This window comes from Rissa tridactyla, chromosome 13 (assembly GCF_028500815.1).
Source record: "Rissa tridactyla isolate bRisTri1 chromosome 13, bRisTri1.patW.cur.20221130, whole genome shotgun sequence".
NCBI lineage: Eukaryota > Metazoa > Chordata > Aves > Charadriiformes > Laridae > Rissa > Rissa tridactyla.
Genome location: NC_071478.1, coordinates 7,670,859 through 7,692,447, shown reverse-complemented (window position 1 = coordinate 7,692,447; position 21,589 = coordinate 7,670,859). Strand labels below are relative to the sequence as shown.

Here is a 21,589-nt window from a genome sequence, read left to right as displayed (position 1 = left end):
CACTGGCTTAAGCCAACAGTAAGGTTTTGCCTGTGAGCAGACAAAAATGGGAAGACGTAACTCACTATCAGTGTTCTTAGGGCATACACTGGTTAAGTCTGTAACAGGAATGTAGAAACTAACTCTAAAAATTGGAGTATGTATGCTCTAGGGCTAATTAAAATAAAATCCTAATTCAGGAAGCTCTCATTCCACACACCACAGGCTCGAGCCGGGTTTTGCCACACACTACCAAATTGTCTCCGTGTCCGAAGTACTCGTGCCAAGAAAGGAAACAGCATAGTAGTACCCATTGTATAGGTCCACTGCTTTCATTCAGTTCCTGTGGATTCAATGGCAGAATTAATTGCAAAATAAAATGCATGTAATTGGATTAATTAACAGTACATTTCAAGGTCTTGAAATACAGAATTAGCCGCGGGGTAAATGCACAATGCAGGTTTTTCCTGCGAACAGAACAAGTGCTATTTTTGGAGCTGTATCTGTATCTCATTGAGGTGTGCTTGCTTAAAAAGCTGCTAGGATAAGAAATGGGGCTTTGAAGGGGGAAGATAAATACTATAATTAGGGCTGCAGGACAACAAAAGGATCAGTCTTAAATGTAAAACCATTTGAGTGAAGTTGCTTGAAAGATAATTATACCTAAAATTGCTTGCATGGGTCTAATATTTTCTTTACAAGGACTTACAAGACTCATTGAATATTTATGGACCTGGAACATAAGACTGGATGAAATTTAAAATATAAATTCAATAGCAATTTATTATGAAGAGATTCCCTACCAGTTGTTGCTCCAACCTTTTAGCCTTAATAGACAGGCTTCATGTTGCAGAACACAAGCCCATGTGATAAATGATATCAAAGCTGAATGCCCTTGATTGATGAACGCTGCCTCGTTTGATGACTGTAAAACGCTCCTGAGGGCTGATCTCACCGCTGTTTTGGTTGTTTTCCTTTTTTTTTTTTTTCCTTAATGCATATATTGCAGAAGGGTTGTTTGTGCTTCTGGTATTGTTATCACATGCAAATGAGCATGCTGTTTCCCAGATGCAGATTTCATATTTATAGATTAAATACAGCCTGAAAAATCGTATGTTAATTACATTCTGAGGGTGTAGCAGAATTTCTCACTTGAACATGTTTTGTTTTGCTGGAAATACTGCAAATTCCAGGTCAATGTATTTAGTTGCTTATAGCTTGGTAGTAAATATATCACGCTTTAGAAAAAGCTATCTAATTGTTATTATTACTAATCATTTACCATTAGCTCAATGCTTCAATGTCTATCCCACATTATGTATTTGTTTATTTGTGTTTAATAACCTGTATTTCTCAGAAGACAACCAGTACTATAGGAAGCGGGGTAGGGGAATGGCTAAGGATCAAAGCCAAACAAGCAGATTATCAGGGATACACCGGCAGAGATCTGTGAGATGTTTTGAAAGGAACAGGACTCCCTGCAGTTGGCTCACTTAACTATAAATGGTCTTTTTTTCCCCTTTTGCCTATAAAGGTCCCACACCACGTATGCCGTGCTGAAAATCCACGGCGTAGGGGTTCTTCCTGTAGTATAGAGCTTGCTGTGGCCAAAAGAGACGCCGCAATCCCCCGAGAGGCCTCACTGGTAATGGAGATGGCCAAAGAACTATGGCTCCTCCTGAGACAGCAGGGAAAACCCAACAGTCCGATTACGTTGCAGATTTAGAAACTGGGCAGTGGTAGATATCGGCTGGTGGCTTGTACGCTGAGAACTAGCAGAGTTGTACTTACATCCCAGAACGTCAAAGAACATGCCGGAAATAATTAGGAAAAACGTGCTCAACAGGGAGTGCAGCAATTCTTGGATTTCAAATTAGGACAGTTTTGCCCTTGAGGACTGTGTTATCGAAGGCAATGCGGAGCAGAAGCCTGTTACAATAAAAGGGGGGAAAATTTTGGAGAAGTCAATATACGACATTCAAATTACTTTCTTGTTTACTGTCCCAACAGTTGCAAAACATCAAAAATAAAGAGGGAAGCTTAAAATACACAGTGAACTTCATTATTACACAGAAAAGTCTGACACAACAGCCATTCCAATCAATAGAAACCATCTCACTGGTTCTCACTGGGGCAGGATCAAGCCTATACAAAGCAAACAGATTTTCCTAATAACAAGTAGTTAAAAATATGACCTTTTTTTTCTTCTATAAATGTAAGGCCTTTGATGACCAATTATTGATTCAAAGATATGTTCATAATCACTGGGCTGGCAGGAATTATTAGTATGGACATCAAGCACACATAAGTCTCACTTCAAAATACCCTCCTGCCGTATATTACAATATATCCTGAAAGCCACAAACGAGAATGAATAGTACCAAAATACATAGTAAATTGAAAATACCTCCCCCCCCCAATCCCTTTTTACAACTCTCATAAATCTTTTAGTAAATAAGTAAATCACAGAGGTACCAAAGAAAGTGGCAAACGAAGAGGTAGTTTATGTAACAAAGCGTCTCTGTCTGCAAGCACGTCTTGCCGCTGCGGGCAGCACCCTGCAGCTCTGGAACGTGAAGCCATGTACGGCTGCCAGGTGCTGTGCCGACCTTCCTGCTCTAGTCCCAGGACCCAAGAGAAAAAGCTGGCATAGGACAGTTCAGCCATATCAGCTGCTCAGAAAGCAATCTGGGTACCTCGAGGGCAGTACAAAACATGCCCTATACTCCTCACTTTCCCCAAGTACCAACACTGCGTTTGCTTTTTGGCCCCCGATCATTTTGCAGTCAACAGATAGGTTGATCTTTGAGTCTTTAGAAAGCTTTCAACTTAATAATGTTATACTCTGTTTACGTAATTAATCTTGGCTTTATGAACATATACCTGTGTGTCACATGGACCGGAATACATTCAGATTGGTATAATTGGAAAGAAAACCGCTACTGTAGTTTGGTGAGGATGCAACATGATCATTTGATGTAAGCTCTATGTGGTGAATTGCTCCACTGTGTACAAGAAATCATCCTCCCCTTGAGGCCTTACAACAACAAAAATTTTGTGTCTGCTCAAGGAGTATTTTTCTCCTATGTGATCCTACAAAATGATACCGGCCTGAGATGAACTGGTACACTAGAGACAGTGTAGTGAATTAGATAAATTTGACAGTTTGAAGTAGCAGCCAAGTCCTGTGATATTGGTGTGTTTGAATAGAATAATAACACGTGTCTTACTATCTCTTCTAAAAAGAAACCAAGAGAAACCCAAATCTAATTACATATCCATCATTAAGGTGCTCTACACAGACTGCTGGGTATCAACCGTAGTGTTGCGATTCACTGGAGTCTTAGGACAAGATCCTGATAGGCTTTTCTTTCACTTTCCCATGAATGATGGTTCTTCACGTAGTCTTTGGCCATTGTTACAATTTCTCTTTCCATAATGGGGTCATTCATCAAACTCTTGGACAGCACAACAAACTCCTAAAAAAGATAAAGAAAAGAATAAATTAGAAGTTCCTTGAAGTTCTAATGATACTGAAATAGCTTGTACCCGTATCTTGATTTTGGTAAAGCACTTCAACTGTGAGCCAATATATGACGCTGTTCAAAGTCATTTTTCAAGGTCAAGTACCATAGTTTATTTATAAACAATGATCAATAAATAATTATTTTATATATTATTTTATATATTATTTTACGCAGCCCACCAACAAAGACATTTAAAATCAAAGACAATCCCAAGAGTGTTAAGACAAATATAAGCAACACATTTAATGACACAAAACCTGTTTGCCTACCCAAGTGTTAGAAAACCAGGCTGTTTATAAATTAAATAATTCTCCTGGTCTCCTGCATGGAGGAAAACTGACATCAGATGTTTGATCTCAGCTCAGCTAAACTTTTATCTCATTGCTACTGTGACAGCTTTAGTTAATTTTATGGTAAGACTAAAAAAACTCACTACATAAATATAGTCACGGTACACAGATAAGAGCACGCATGCAGCAACAAGCTTGGCCAGGGCAGTTGCATCTGGGCAGTTACAGCTACAACAAGCTCTGCAAAAAAGCCATAGATGAATTTCCTTTAAATTTGCTGGGCAAAATACTGGACCTCACAGAGTACAACTATTCCTTTGCCGGCTCCTCTGCCACTCTAATTTAGTTCTTTGGAAGAGAAATTGTGAACTTCAAACATGTGAAAGGAGATTTGATGTCTGAACTAACCTATTCTGAGCAGCTGGTCTAATTTTCTATCAAGAGACGACTTTCAATACTTCAGCTTGATTACAAGTGTGTTCAGATCTTTGCAAAATAATGTCTTGGTTCAGCTCAAAAAAGCAGATAGCTATTGTGTCAATGGAAAACTAAGATAATGCGTTACTACAAAACTGGTAGTGAAAATCACTGCATGGGGACATGGGGGACAAGAAGGATGGGAGAAGGCGATACATTATTTACACAATCTGTCAGTTATGAAAGGAAATATCATAAATAAGACCAGAGTTCATATCAGCACTGGGTTAACTAGCAAACTATACTTAAGAGCCTAAGTACGCAGCATATATAAATACACACAGATATAAAATCCTTGGTTACCACAGACTCAATGTTGCTGTTGTAATGCAAGTGATGGCTATGCATAATACATAACTCTAACGTGACCCCTGGGAAACACTGATATGTGAAATCACATTGTACATGTTATAATCACTCCTTTGACTCTCACTGACAAGACAAACTATCAATATATGCATCACTGCCATGAAATTTAAATCGTCAGAAATGCACATCAGTTCTGTTGGAAAGGTTTGTAACTAGGCAATAGAACAAGATGATTTTCATGCATGTGTATTAGCAGTAACCTCTTATTTTACATAAAAATCAGTAATGCTTGTAATCTTCACTCTGTCCACATGGCACTGAAAGAGTGGCCTCTGGCATAGCCATGAGGGCCACATGCTTTGTATCCCGCCTGCTTTCCATCCACAGCTACCTTGCGTTCAGGTACCTGCTAATTTAACTTGTGTCTTCAGTTCCTTACTTGGAACCCATGTGGTCCGAAGGACGTGTAGGTGTCATCTGACTGCTTGTCAGAGAGTCCCTAAAGAAGATAGGTGAGGCTGGGCTAGAGAGTACTCCCCCCAGGCCGCGTCTATCAGACGCTGCAGATACAGATACTACAACTTTAGAGACATGTTCTTCTCCTTCCTCCATATCTGCCAGGAATAAAGAACAGGGAAGGTGGGAAGGTCTTACGTGACTTATGCTGGCTTCATCCAATTGCCTGGATAATCACAGTAATAAACACTGTTCACACTGAACTACATTCCAACTTTAATTGTATGCTCCTGTGGAGGATTTTATTTAAAGTAATGTTTAAAAATAATTTATGTAAATTACCTAAGAACAGAAGCAGCAATGTAACATTTCCTGACAGGTAGTCCTATTAGCATTCTTTTAAAATGTGGATATGAGGACAAAAACTTGGAAACATGTAAATGATAGACGAAATGAGATCCTTATGCACAGTTACAATACTTAATGCTGGGGATAATTTCAGGAAAATGCCAAACTGAGTCCAAAGCATAAAAGTTGAGAAACTGCAGGAGGGAGAAACAGCAAATGGAAAAATACCAGGAGATGGAGAATAAGGACTTCTCAGCTTTATCCCTGCTTCTTCTACTAATCAAATGTGACCACCTACAAGTCACTTGCAATCTGACTGGAAGCCAATGGGAAGATTCACTATGACTTATCTGGGTTTTGCTTCATACCCTGTGAGCAGCTGGCTTAGCTTGTTTTCAGTTTTTCGATGCTCAGCTTTAGATAGCAATAACTTCATTTTTTCAGGTGTCTCCCTTAACTACAACCGACTTGCATTTCAGTTGTAGTTTTGTGGTAAGTCTGAAGCACGGGCTTGCAGGATGCAGACATTCAGAACACAGAGCTCTTTCAGAAAATCGAGCATTACATTTTTCTTTTCTAGAAGCCTACGATATACAAACTACTTATGGTTGCTAATGTGTCCCTTTATCAGTTGTTATGCTGTAAGTATTTGTGCACTCGCATATTTTGTTGTAGATGTGAAGTAAGCTTCACTTTTGGTGAAAGAGTGGCAAAATTCACAAATTACTTTTCAATTATGAAACGTAAGGGTATGCACTTCAGCAGCCAAAATTAAGGAGGTGCTAACTTACTACTTGGGGGGGCATACATGTTTCTAATAAGCCATTTATTCACATACAGAAATGGGTATAATTACTATACATGTGACAGAAAAAACACAGTGTAAAAGCTGAACCTCAGTAGTTAGCCACAACCCAGAAAAAAACAGGGGAGAAGATCATCTTATGTACATCCAGAACTGATATTAACACACGCCCTTTTTATGGGTAGTACTTCACTTCAAACTCAGGCATTTTTCAACAGCAACATACATAATACATTTTTCTCCTGGTAAATTAACCAATCATCTTTAAAGAAAATGTCAGCTTCGCTATCTAGTACCTAAAAGAAATTCTGTATAATATTTTTCAGAGATCCAGAAATACAGGTATCTGGGAGATAAAGCTAGAAAATGAGTGCACTGAGTAAAAAGAACGAATATTCCTTCAATCACCACAAGAACTACACCGGTGTCACAGCTCACGCATAATGAAAATAAGATGCATGGTTAATATATTATTTATATAACGAAAGTAAGTCTGCAATTAAACCGTTTCATATCAGCTTCAGCAGATAAAAGTACATGATTCTTAAACAACAGAGAATCGCCCCAGGGAAGGCAAACGACAGATGTCTATTTAGAATGGCAACAGATCTACCTAGTGGCAGGCAAAGCTCGAAGTTAGCTGGCACATCTGTGTACTTCATGGGGCAATGGGCCAGTATTTCTAGGGGAGTATAAACAGTGATTGCTGGCACTGCCAAAACCTGCAAATTGGTCTATTCAGTGTGAAGGTTCATAGGTCTAAAAACTTCAGCTATATTCCAGCTTGAAGCCCTGGTAGAAATGGCGTTGACCTGTGTTTGGCAGAGGAGACCAAAGTAGGTACCTTCAGCGTATTGCTCTGTACTCAGCTGAGCTGCGCTTCTCTCTTACCTCTTCAGCAGTTGTCTCTGCTACCAGTATTCTTTCCAGGTCCCGCTCACTCTCAAACTCTGTGCTTGGCCCCTCTCTTACTGGCTTTGAAGTTTATTTACCTCCTTCTGTTTATTTAGCTCCTTCTGTGAGCCTTTAGAGATGCTGAACATATAATTTTGGAACTTAGGATGCTGAGTAACATTTTGTGTCTTCCCTTTTAACGTGGTTTTGCGTTATTTATTGCCCAAAAGCTGCTGGCTATTCTTATCTCTCGCTTGTCATTTTTTTCTTTCAGGTCCCATTAACTCAGTGTCAGATATTCCATAAACTTGCAAATTCAAGTCGTGGCAGGATCGAACCATGATTTAAAAGTAATGTGCACAGATGATGTAGTATCAAGGACAAACCGTTTCATAGCTTTCACTTTTACATTAACTGTTTCCATCTGAGCATTGCCTTCAGTGATTGGCAGAACTTTCTCTACTTCCAGTCATGAAGCCTCAGCCTATGTGCGCGTGGTTAACGATGGCTACAACTACACACAAAATTTCCTACTTTCCTGCAAGTCACAAAAGCTCACTTTCAGCAAGAATAAAAGAAGAAAACCAAGAGCAGTCACAATTTAAAATGATTCTCATTGTGTAATGGTCAATTCATATCCCTCTAATTTAGCTTTCAAAAGATAAGACAGTCCACAGACCAGACACAATTCCTCATATCTAAGCTAACCATACTGTAAAACTTCCCCTCCCCAGATCAGTAACAACTTGAAAATGGGCAATGCTTTCTACTCTTGACCTATGATGCAGTCTGTATCATCACAACCAGATGGGATCCACTAAACTTAGCAATAAAAATTTCTTTGATATTTTCTTAAAAAATCTTTGGTGGCCCAGATTCTTCATGACAGAGACAGACTTTCCCAAGCACCTAAATACAATACTAATCTCCCTGTATGATAGGGAAAATATGCATTTTCCCTAACTAGCCTGATGCAATTGGGGTTGCAGCAGAAGATAGTTTACCAGATATTTAAGATGCCAAAGTAATCAGAGTAACAAAAAACCCAGAAAACTTCTTACCAGAACATATGTTTTCCCATCGCTATTGTCAGACTGAATCTTCTAAGACAGTATTCAAAGTGCCATGGGCAGAATGTTCCTTCCACCAGCAATAAAAATACAAGGAATACCTTGAACTGTATGTGTTCTAACTAACTTAATCGCATTTCTTTGGTCTCAACCTCTGACAGGCTGCGTACAGCGGTTTAAAAACTGTATTTGATATGGTTTGGGGAGATAAGGAACAAGAGTAAATGGTTACGTTATCTTTGAAACCACGATTGGCATTCTGAGCTCATCTCTGCAAGAAGTTTTTCAACAACTCCGCAGTGGGATTAGAGTATTATCCTGCAAACAAATATTTTCCTGACCCATCTGCAAATTTTGATAGTTTGAGACCAGTGAAAGTATAAAAGGGGCTTTTATTAAATGAGATAGGATTGCTGTTTTGTAGAGAAAGCAGGGATATTACTTTCCTTTCTAAGATAGGGTAACTGCACAAACGTTAGTGATTCCAGTACAAACATCACCTAGGAGCACGATAGTTAATATGGTAATGCACGTTAACACCTTCACTTAAAAAATACTATGGACTACTGAGATAGACTAACAGCAAAAAGGGGGGCAACAAGCAGCAGGGGGGTTCTGGTGTTCGGCTCGGCACATTGCAGAGAAGGAAGCTCAGGCAAAAGGATTTTATAGGAACTAAGATTATAGCGTTCTAGACATATTTACAGCCTGTGACTCTAGTTCTGATATAAAAGAAAGTCCTTAGCCATTTGTACAGAGTCACTGATACGGGACTACTGTGCTTAAAATTGCACGTTCCTCTGAGTGAGGAAATATATAGCATATTTTTAATTGATCTTCAAAAAAAAAAAAAAGAGAATTGTTCTTATTTGATTCCAAATAAACACTTGGAATGTAGGATGCTTGGAAGAGGCTTCTTACAAGGATGTATGATGAAACTAATTGGGTCTGGTATGAATAATGTATTTGAATTCCAAGCCAAATGTAACCAGCATGTTGAGGGAAACTACAGAATGTATCAGAATTGGTATCAGGAGAGCCATCAGTCTGCGTATTCAACATGATCATATATCCTTGAAGTTTTGAAGAAGCATATGTATAAAAATAAAATTATTTATTAAAATAATTTTATAAATAGCTTTATAGCCTCTGCTAGCCTGGAAGTACCCCATTTCCAAAGGATATTGCAAGAAGAGGGAATACTTCCACGAAAAAATAAATTCCAGAAGTTAACAAATTTTTTTTGTAGAAACCATTGGAAAAAATGAATATGCCAGAAAAACAAACCCCAAACCATGAGCTACAAGAATTTTTCTATTAAAAAAGCCTCCAAAACTAACCCGGAGAATTCACCTTTCTGAAACACAGCTTAATAGGATGCATTAATCACACACTCCTCAAAGTAAATAAACGAGATGATACATTTTCAATTTGCAAAATTATCAAATGGACTATTCTAGCAAAGGGTTTTTAATCTTGAGTTGGACAAAACCACTAAGGGAATCTGTGTCTGAAAGTCATCTTCCACAACATGTACGAATAGGTAACAGCAAAGCCATAATGCAGGAAAATATACTGAAATGAAAATTTCCCGCATTTAAAAATGAGTAGTGTTCCCTCTCTTCCGACTCTTACTTATCTTCACAGAAACTCCATTGCAACACTTTGCTTAATTTTAGTCATTAATTATTTTCTGACCGAGCAATATCTTGGACCTAATAATGCTTTATAGTAACACTTACTGCTAGAAATTGTAGATAATGTATTACCTAAAACTTCATAGTTCTCTTTCAGCTAGCTACTGCTTGCCTAACATGAGTTCATATTTCAGTTAGTACTTGAAGGGGAATAGGACATGCACACAGCATCTCTTCCAGGGTTCGCGTATGGAACCCTCACAACTGAAGCACGACAAGTTGCTGAGGAGGGAGCCCCACTCAGATGGCAGGCTCTGAAGCAGCACAGACAGAGAAACATTCAGCAAGGCTGACACCTAGTAAAAGTTTAGTGAACTGCAAAGTGAACGTGAGACAACAGCAGAGCTTCAAGAAAGGCAGGCTGACACCCAGGTTTTTAGGAGAATCTCAGAAGAACTGACAAGAGTAAAAGCCAAGTTTCCAGACACACACAAGCGTGTAATGGAAAATGAACCTAGCCTTAGGAAGGTTCTGGGGATCTTACCTGGGGATCTGAAAATAGCAGTCCTGTTTCCTTATGTTTTATTATTGCTGCATTCCCAGGAATGTTCCTTGCCAGCACTGGAATATCTAAATCCATTGCCTAGAGGAATATAGAGAAAGAAAACAATAGTTTATTAGGATTCAGAGATTTTGAGATGTTAATGATGACAATTTTAAGACGAGAAGCAGAAACAACAAACCAAACTTCTTTCCCATCTCTACAATTTTTTTAGTTGAAAAATACCATGTATAAAGTGGTATTCTTTGTGGATATATCTCCTATATGGAACTTCTCTGAAATATTTTGTTTATATTTTTGTTAGTCTATTGTTAGACTAACAATATCAGTATGTTCTGATATTGAACATACTATCAGAAGCAATCAATCCAGAAAGTCAATGGGTAGCTGTTTTCATTCTTTATTCTTTTCCATCTCAAAGTATGCAGTTTGTTTCCCATTGGAAGCTCCTGACATATGGCAGGCTTTAAAAGGATAAAATTAAGGTTCAGATCAAAGGTTGGCATTGTAACTCCTACTGTTATTGTGCATAGATGAGAAGATCAGTTCATAGCACAAAAAGCCAGTTGTCCCCAACAAAGAAGTATCTGTTCTATTGTTCCATTAAAACGTGCTTTTCTCAGATTTTCTACAACATGTGCAGAACTGGAGAGATGTGGGCAGTTCAGTGGCAGTGAAGGTGGCCATGGAAACCACTTGGCTCTTTCTCCTCAGTTCTGATTCCTGTGGGCCATACAGGACTCTGGAAGGAGTTTTTCTTTCAACATCCGTTACTACAGCCTGTCTTGGACTTTGAGCGTTCAGGGGCTGCAGGGAAGTATGCAGTGATGCAGCTTCTGACTGAACTATTCCAAGGAGGGGAGAGAAAAGGTTATGCTTTCAGAACGCATTATGCTTTCAAAACGTTATCTACAAAGCTATTGGTTTGGGACTCCTCAGAGACAAAGGAATACATCTGAAGAAGTAGGATTTGATTCCGCAGAAATTACGGGCTGGTTGTTGATGTATTTATTCATTTATTTCTATGTATATATATGTGTGCATGTATGTACATACATAAAAAAAGGAGAGGAAGTGCGGTGTCTCAACATGGTAGCGTGACAGGTTGCCTGCAGAATCAGGAGCAGAGTGCAGCATCTGTTCAAAGCCAGTAAACCATTTCCAAGAGACCTAACACCTGGCAACTTTTAAAAATACAGCTTAAATTTTGAAGTAACTAGTGTGCAAACCCTGTCCACTCAACACTGTTACTCATGCATATCCTGATCTAAAACTTCAATTACTACTGATGAATTTGGAAGGTTTGAGATGCACTGACTGTAAAACCAGAAAACCTGATATTGTACAATTATCACAGTGTCAAACAGGAGAAAGAAATTCACTCCCCCAAATCTTCATGTTTCACATCACTGTGTTTCACAGTGATGCCCTGTCACTTCAGAGTGAATGCATTTTTAATTACTGTCATTACACTCCCGGATGGGGAGCAATTTTGCTTCAGTCTACATAGCAGGAAAACAAAACTCCAAGGAGAAAACCATGTTTTTTTATAGTTTGGACAAAACTGAAGACAAAAATACCCTGGCTGATAATGCACAGAACCAGTTATGCTTTGAACAGTGAGGGACTGCTGTGATTTAGCAACATGTCTTAGTAGCTTAAAATATACAAGAGAAACACTGTTTAAATCACCACTGCAGATGAATTTACTCTGGACATAGAAATTCTACGGTCCTTCTAGCACAAACATCTGCTTTGCAGCAGTTAGCTCTAAAAATAATAGTAACCCTTAATGAAATAACTTGTTCTCCACTTTGAAACGACTGGGTCAGCTGGAGGTAATTCAGACAAATAGATTAATGAAGTGAACACAAACCAGAATAAATAAATGGGAAATATAAAAACTACAGACTAGATTTCTGAATTTATCTAAGCGTTTAAAGTTGTTGAGATACAGCTTTTTTTTTAAATTAAAAAAAAAGTCATTTTGGTGAGAGGAAATACAGTTTTTGGTCATCCACAAATTATTTTGTCATTTGCTCTGACTTCACTGTTAAACAAAAGAAATCTGTTTGCCAGAAGTAGATTTACAAAAACATATGATGACAATATCTACTTACTGGTACAGCAAAGTTCATAGAACTTCAAAGTTCACCCAGGAAATGAGAGATACCGGTGGCCCACTCTGCCTGACAGGTTTTGAGTCTACAGCTCGAGGAAGTTCCTTTTGGCTCTAATTACCCAACTATCGTCCTAACGTGCTGCTGCATCAACATCTCAGAGAGAGACAGAATTTCTGATTCAGCTCTTTTTTCAGCCCTTCCTATTGACAGGCTTAAATGCCCTGTGTTCAGTCTGCTGGCTGTTGATCTCATTCAGCAAACAGGGAATGAAGATATTTTACTTGAACTTCTGAACTGAAAATCAAGAGCTTGATAGTGGCAGTGAAGTGTGTCACAGTCACTGCCACCTGCCTAAGGCCCTTTCCTCACCCCTCTTGCTGTTCTCCTTTCAAAAAACAAAGCTATAAGAGTATTTCAGGTCTGGCTTCTTTCCAAACAAGCGATTGTCCATTCAAGGGAAAGAGCACCATTAAAAAAAAAAAGAAAGAAAGAAAGAATCAAAGAAGAAAACACACAAAACACAGCACAACCACCCCAGGACTCAGTGTTGGAAGCGCCACTATCCCCATAGAGAGGAGTCTGGATTTGAGCATGGCAGATGCAGTGAGTAGTGGACACTGTGCCATTGGGCTGCACATCGACAGCGATCATCAAATACGCGCCTGAGTGCCCTGTGCCAGGTTGTTGGACTGGCCCTAACGGTGTGGGCGCAGAGGCTGGCAGAGTATTGCTGTCCTGCAGTTCGGGTTGGACTGTAGCACACATTTAAAAAAAAAATAATTGTCACAAGATATGTTCATTCACTTCTGTTTCTGAATGCTACACAGCTGATGACTCATTGAAGTTGATCACTAAGTTTATATTTCATTTTCTGTAATTTCTGAACTCTAAAGGGAGAGACATTTGTTCTGTCTCATAGAGTTGGAGAGCAGTAACTGCTACATATGAAAACTTACAGGTCCCAAAACACACAGGTACCAATGAATTATAGCTACTGAAAGACAGAACAGATGGCCAAATACATAAGATGAGGGGCTGGCTTTATACCAGCTAGCCTTAAACAAATGGATTGGGCTGTAAATAATTACTGCATGAAGTGGCTTAGAATTTAATTTAGATGCTTAGTCTATTTTTAAGCAGTAAAAAGAATAATTTGCATTGTTGAAAATATGTATAATTTACTGACCTAAGTTCCACAAATAATAGCATAAAATAACATTTTAGTTCATTGGCCATCTGTTTTGTTACATTATTCTGACTATGAATGTGTTTTAACGCCATATCAGAAGGATGCAGGGTGTAAATTTCAGCTTTAGAAGCATGTTACACAATAAGCATTTCTAACCAGCAGTATAGGGCTTATAGAGTAAATGCAGGTTTTATTTACTATTTTGTCTTCTTGATTGTCCCTCATTTTCTTCCTCCAAGCCTATGCATCATTTTGTTGGCCCCTCGTCAATTTTACTGCTCTATAACATTCCTTCAAGGTCTGTACTTCACATGTTGTCTACGACTGGATTTTGCCCTACAGCAGAACAGAGTCTGGCCATCTCCCTTTTCTATGATGATTTTTTTTTTTTAATTGGCTATGGTTTTTGTAAAAGTGTAACAATCTAATGATTTTTACAACAGTTGGAATACTCCTGAGAGCACAGAAAAGGTACTCTGATGAAATGGTGCTGGAGTCAAAACCTTTTTATTTCCAACTACACAAAGAGCACATAAAATTTTCCAGTAGTAAGGCCTGTTTCGCCATCACACACCCAGGAACATGCAGAATTCCTGAGCTTTCTGAGGAAGAGATGTATTTTAAATGCTTGCTCTAATGCTTGTTTTCTGTTTTTCAAATGCCAAACAGAAAATAGATCCATTATGGCAAAATCTCTGAGATATCAGTAGTGATGATGAAGTAATTAGTTATGGTTTCTAGTTCTTTCATACCTTAAAGCAGGTTGAAATAGATATGATGATATATTTATCTCATTTACCTATTATATATTTATCTCATACTAAAATACTGTTTACAGATTCATGACTTTATTAAATTTTGAGCTTTCAAGAGAATGCAAGTTGCATTTCCAAATTCAAGCAAGATGTTTTCTCCAGCCTAGGACCAAAAGATTTTATACAGAGTTTTCTGCCTTATTAATTTAACAAGATCTTAACAGATGGCCCTTCCTACTGCTGGCCATCTCAAGCAGGGACTTGATTAGATTGACACTTCCTCTGAGAGATTTTTTCAGTAGGATATTTTATAAGCATGTCATCAAATCCCACTGTACAACTGCCTAGTAAAGAGACATACAATACCAAAACCCTTATAACTTTAGATGAATTCAAACAGGTGTGAGGTAGTAAAAAGGGCAAGCTTCAGGTAGTTTCTTAAGAGATAACTAAAGACCTAATTCCACTTGCAGAAAATCCTGACTCAGCTGGGACTGGAGCCGTGCCACGTCTATTAGACTTTCCTTCCTATAATGCAAGATTTCAGTTTACACCTGCATTTGCTTGTAGCCAATACGCACCTGAACGAGCGTGGCTCAGGCTTCTGAAAGCGTGCCAGCTCTTTTTATCGCTGTTACATGACCTCCACGACAAACTCCAAGTTATGAGTTACCAGTTCAGAGATTAGACTTTCCTTCCTCCACTCTTCAAGAAGGCCAATACAGGACTGAGGCTGGTGAAAAGCAGTGGGTTACACCTATGGTTATAGATTTATTTTTTCTCCCTGTGAAGAGAATCTCCCTGCAGGAGATCATAACTTCCAAACAAGAATATGTCGCCTTTTGTACAGTTCTTTTTAATAATTCTTAGATAACTGTATAGAGTAGCTGCAGCAACATAATACCTACCACAAAAGGAGAGCAGGAACGGGCTCCCATCTCACTCACCAATAGCCCCCGCCTTTGACCTGAATGTGGGACTGCGAGAGCAAAGCCCTCGGGATGCTCCGTGCCCCTCCACATGAGCACTGTGCCTGACGGAGCAGTTCAAGGGGCAGCACCACATCAGAAGTGTCTTACTGGAGAAACTATGGGAGGTATTTCAGCTACCTGCTCCCATCCTGGTGTACCAGTATAAAATGAAACAGGTAGTGGTAAAATGTTGAAGTATGACGGCTCAAAAGCTCATGTGTTTGCTCATCTGCTGACTCTCTCCTACTACTGGTAATTTCTGGTAGAAAAGCAAGGTAGGAAGAGAGGGTTCCAGAAGGAAATAGGAATTTTTGCATTCCTATATATAGGAATTTAAATAGGAATTTTAAATAGGAATATTTGAAACTGCATTTTATTTTCAACACATGATTATACATGAGCACAAATCAAAGCTGACCATTAGGTTTGAAATAATTCCACCAATGTAGTAACAGAAGAAAGGAGAACAGGATCTTTTTCTCTTCTTTTTATGAAGTTACCATGCGCAAGGAAATAGCTCACAGCCTTCCAGAGGCCAAGTCTAACACTTAGAAGAAAGAATCAAATTTTTCCATTATGGTGATTTGCCAGTTTATTTTATCATGTTTAGTTGTCAAACTCAGATTAAGACAGATTAAGATTTAAAGGCAGATTAAATGTTGATTAACTTTGTTTTTTAGCAATGTCTTTACTAGAATTAAATGTATCAATCATAAGACTAGCCTAGGACATGATATGCATAGCTGCACCTAAGATAAAAAAGTAATCCTAACTAATCTAACATATATATATATGTAAATACATATATATATAGAAATAAATTCAGCATGGAAAACTAAAATACTTCTTGATTATTCATCCTCATGTATACTTTTTCTGATATAAGAAAAACACCAAAATGGAAGAAACATCCCATAGAATGCTCTTTTGCCAGAATAATCTTTTAATTCTTAGCAAAAGAAGAGAAATACAACAGATAGTATTTACTATTCTGTTTGTGTAGTAATTTTCAGTGAGAAAAACAATTGTTGGAGAAGGTTCTTTTTTTTTTTTTGATAGGTCTGGGTATGAGTTGGGAATAAATTACTTAACATAACTGCGTAGTGGAAACTTAAAGGGACAACTTTAGCTTTCCACATCAGGTGGTATCTGACTATTTAACAGCCCTGTAGAATAACTGAATAGTTCGGCCACACAGAGAAGAGCTTGGGGAAAAAAACCCTTTCCTTGTTGATTTAGTCTTATCAGATTCAAAACTTATCAGAATTGTAACTTCAAAAGAGGAGAGAAAAAAAATCAATAATTCCTGAAGCAGGCTCAATGTTACATCTGAAGTAAAATAGTATTATCTTTTTGCTTTGAGTTACCACATATTTGTTAAGACACTAAACTTACAAGATTATTCCCTCTTCTGATAAAAGCTAAGGAAAGCACCTTTTAACTGCACAAATCTGATGGGAAAATTTTGGTGAAAACTGTATCAATTGTCCCATCACTCCTGAGTTTGCGTAACAACTTGTATCCAGCACACTTGCACTTCTGTTGCAGATGCTGTGTCTCTTAAAAGTCTTTCTGGTTTGCTTTCCCCCTCCCGCTTTTTTCCCCCATCTCTAACTCACTGACACTCTCAGGAAGTAAATCACATTGATTTTTGGTCAACTGCCACGCGAGTAGTCCTGAAGTGAACATGTAACTGGTGCAGAGGAGGTGACAGTTACTTAACTTCTACTCCTCTGAGTCACCGACTTAATTGTGGCTGTGTTGTGTTGGTACACTCCATTTCATCTCAACTACCGAACATACAAAATTTGTCTAGCCTGCCACACTGATAACTTTGGAAATGTCACAATCTGTAGTAATTGTTGTTTATAAAGTATTGTTGCTGTGAAACAGCATCTGCTTCCACCTTTGAGCACTGGCGTTTTAGAAAGGAAACACTTATTTGCTGTCTTACCATCACCTAACGTTCATAATTCTTACAATGCTCACTTAGTTCTTACTTATGAAGGGCTTTCAGCGGTTTGGAAGAAAAGCATGCTGGAAACACAACACGTGCTTACTCAGTAGAAACAGAAATAAGAGGCTCACTAATACAAATCATGTAATAGTTTCTATGATCTTCTGAGACCATCACGAACCAACATTCAGCAGTTGCCAAAAAAAATGGAATAGTAAAAGGCGTCTGCCCAAAGAACTTACACTTCGAGTACATTTATTTTTTTCCTAGAAAGCATTTGATACTAAGCAGTGCCCTACTTCGACAGGTATGAAACAAACCCGGTTATTAATTTTCAATACTGATGGCAAAAAATTTAACCAAGCGTGTCACTCATTCATTAATCATTTCAGAATTAAATAAGCAAATACAGCTCTTAGATTGCTTTTTGAATGGATGTAAAAATAAATGAAAGTCTATTCTAGAAACATAAGGAAGTGGATGCTGAATCAAGAACAGTGACAACCCCAGTAAATCAGAATGATTCTTCTATCTCAGGTCTGTATTGTTAATTTAACAAGACTGATAAAATTACATTCTTTCCTTTAAAAAAAAAATAGAGAAAGCATAAAAAACTGCCAGTTCAAGGGAAGAAAACCTTAATTACTAACACTTGCAAAAAGAAATATTTTAGTTTTGTCTTCACTAGCTTTGAAACATGGACATGAAATGTTGACACACATTTCCAGTGATAAAAGGTGATTTCAGATTCACTGTAACCTCACTGAAAAACCTTACCGCTAACATGCAATTACCTCCAGAATTGCAGCAGACATCCCCTCTGAAATGGAGCTATTCACCACAGCAAAGCACCTTTTCATAGCAGCATGAAGATCATCTTGTGGCATCTCCCGTAATAAATGTACTCCAGGTGCCCTAGAAATAAAGTGCACACAAATAGGACACCTCCTAACAATGTGCTCTAACAATTCTTCCTAAAACTTAGGGCAATGATGGAAGGTGGTCAGAGCAATTCAGGCATGGTTCTGATGCTAAAAATCGCTTGCCCATGGGCAAGCCACTTTACCACGTTCTCGTTAGCTTTCTATCTATAAATGCAGTTATAAACTCAATACAGGGACAGAAAAAAGCTATACAGGTTATCTTGTCCATCTACTCATTTACCCACCAACAGCAAGCATGCAAATCCAGGATGAAAGAAAGAATGAAAAGACTCGAAAGAATAATAAATATAAATCACACTAAATCAGATATGATTGAACAGAAAACATGAAGAGATCTCCTAGTTATTCTAAAATTTAACACGTGTAGAATACCTCGTCTGAGAATGTTACATACGAAACAATCGGCACACATCTGTTAGGCATGGAGACTTGTGCGTGTATTGTGCATTTGTATATACAAAAGAGCATTTACACACATGATTTAAAAAGCTGGTCAGACAACTCCTTTCACTTGGAGCAGATAAAAAGTTTAATATTAACTTCTTACCTTTTAACTTTTTCTTTAATTTCACTTGCAAAAAGTGGATCAACCTAGAAAGGAATACACACACAGGTATATGGCACTATTTTAGCACTGTAGCGCTATTTGAAATATGCAGAAAAGAAAAATAAATTTTAGCATATTTTTTACTAAAATATTTAAACGCATGAATGTGCTGAGCTTTAAAATCATACCACAGATCTGTAACTTGGTTGTTACATTTGACTCTTCAGACAAACGCTCTGGCGAGTGACTGGCACTTCGAATGCCCAGCAGGGGGGGGCGCGCAGAGTAGCGCAGAATTGACTACTCCACTCTAAACCTCTAAGTGACTCCTGTAATGCAGCGTAGCTTTGGGCCACTGTCAGAAGGGGAGGTTCCATTTCTTCTCCCCTGACATCCCTCTGGCTGCAGGTTCTAATTAGAGCGAGATCTACTTAAGATGAATGACTGTTTTCAGATGACTGTGCTAAGGCTAACATGATTCACATGACCCATTTGACAACCTACCGTCTGAGTGAGGACAACCAGAGTGCGGAAGGAAAGGAACTTTTAGGCTTTAGCACAGGAAGCAATCCGCACGTGAACTGAGACAGTCAGACAGATGCTACGCACTGACAGAAACGTTTGTTTGAAAACTAATAAACACAAAATTCTAAAATATAGTCTAACATGAAGGCATGCTAGAGTTATTAAAAAGTTGTCTCAGCTGGGCAAATAACTCCAGCAGGTTTATTTACGAAGCTTAACTATGTCTGCTATTTTAATTTAACATGATTAAAAGAAATAAACAGAACTTGGAAATCCTTAACTAGACATGAAGAACAGAACTAGACTTTTTTATTAAGGCTGAATGACTGTATGAGATTAATTTATGATAGCTTGCACAGCATGCTGCAGTTTTAAGTACTGGGAACAACATGGCTTATTTTTTTAATGCATGTTAATATTTTGGGTTTGGTGGGTTTTTTTCACATTATGAGATAGAGAACACTTCACAAAGCATTTTAGAAACTGATTAGAAAGAAGACTGGAAAAAAAGGAGGATGTATTTTATAACTATGAGAGCGTACTTTGAACACAAGATTAATTATTTCATGAAAACAGGGCTTCATAAATTAAAAGATTCAAGCAAATCACTCTTGCACTAAAGAACGAATTCCTACTGAATGCAAGAATAAAAGGCTTGCATAAGTACTTAAGAAAGTAGTTTTGGTAACAGCAGGGGGGAAAATCAAGTCCCCTTTCCTGAAGCACTACCTGATCCTGGCGACAGAGTATTATACAGATCCATACACTAAACCAGTATGTCGTGTCACGAGTTCCTTGGGTATTTCATACTGAACTTCACAATTGCTATTTCTATATAAATATCTTCTCAGCTTTTTCCCCAAAGTACTATTTTGATGCTGAGTTCCTCTCATGAGGCACTATACCCTGTTTCCATTAAAATCAATGGAGTATTTGTAAGTCATTTAACAAGCAGTGGGATATGGTCTTTTGCTCTTCTACCTTTAGAAGGATGAGAAAAACTACAGCCTGTGACTCATAAAATTTGTAAGATATTAATTTCTATCCCATCTACATCCGTGGAAGCCCTGAAATTGCCATCTGCCTCATAAACAGAGCAATCCTTTAACCTGTATTCTTCTGTTGGTAGATATTCCAAGAAGCCTGGCCTGAATCTGAGAACTCAGTCAAAACATTACTTTCAGGATGGGTGTAGCAATGATTTAGAGAAGTGATCCCCCTGAGCTACATTTAGGAACTTGAGGGGGCACAGTTATCTATCCACAGGCTCAATATAACAGAAATTAGATACAACATAAGCTGTGCAGTAAGTTGGTAATGCACTGAAAAGATGTGAACGCTTCCAAAGCCAAGTGACTATGGCAGGATGCCTAGGAACTTAGCCCAGTCTCAGAAAAAGCTACTGAAAAGAAAAGTAAGTTACTTCCACCCAAAATGTCTCCACGATCCAGTTCTTCTACAGGTAGAGTATTTGTTGCCAGACTTTATTTTGTTACCTACCAATGTAGCAGGCAAATACGATCATCAGTTACCTATCATCTCTTGTCAAAAAGTCATCCATCCAGAGGAAGAGCCTTCAGAGAGCTGCAAATTTCATCAATTTAGCAAAAATCAGAGGAAAGCAGCGTGCGTTGTATGAATCGTTTCTATCAGAACAGATGAGATAAGCTGACACATGGAAAGGGGAGTGGGCAGATAGCAAGAAACCACACCTCACCGGGCCAGCTAGGCGATTAAGGAAGTTCTACTCTGCTGACAGGCAAAGAAACATCTGAGACATGTTTGACAGTGCAGAAAGTCACAGATCAAACGCTGCACAAAGATGAAGGTGCTTGTTAAGCACAGGGCCTACCATGATCAAAATGTAGAAAATCATCTACAAACACGCTATATTAAATTGCTGTCATATAAAAATTAACTCAGACAGAAGCAATGGTCCAGAAACATCTTCATTATAATGCTGGGACTACTGTGGCCCTCTAGACTTTGTAGGGAAAACCAGGTCTTAGTACATTTAAAGTTCTGTCGGAATATCACCCTGAGCACTAGAGAGTGAAAAGCTGTATCTGCAAGCAGATGCACTATGGATAGGAAGAATTTTCTCAATTGCTCGGGTTTGTGGGGTTTTGACAGCATCAGTGTGAAAGGAATTGGCTTTATTCACAGCAGCAGGTGACCCCACATTACAATTTTCATCTGATCGATTGTTGAATAGGCTCAGCAA

The 21,589-nt window shown here is 38.4% G+C and overlaps 1 protein-coding gene across 7 annotated transcripts in view; it reads right to left on the bottom strand.

Annotated features, from left to right (window-relative positions):
* Window positions 1-346: 346 nt before the first annotated feature.
* GLT1D1 (glycosyltransferase 1 domain containing 1) overlaps window positions 347-21,589 on the bottom strand; it is a 62,681-nt gene continuing 41,438 nt past the window's right edge. For 6 of the 7 annotated variants that reach the window (XM_054219596.1, XM_054219597.1, XM_054219594.1 and 3 more), the window contains 4 exons: window positions 18,841-18,884; window positions 18,144-18,264; window positions 10,337-10,435; window positions 347-3,458 (listed from right to left, as the gene is read on the bottom strand). In XM_054219596.1, the coding sequence (XP_054075571.1) occupies window positions 3,312-3,458; window positions 10,337-10,435; window positions 18,144-18,264; window positions 18,841-18,884 (411 nt within the window). In that variant the 3' untranslated portion in view covers window positions 347-3,311. Of the gene's footprint in view, window positions 3,459-10,336; window positions 10,436-14,926; window positions 15,155-18,143; window positions 18,265-18,840; window positions 18,885-21,589 lie in introns of those variants that run through there. The other variant, XM_054219600.1, reaches the window with a different exon arrangement.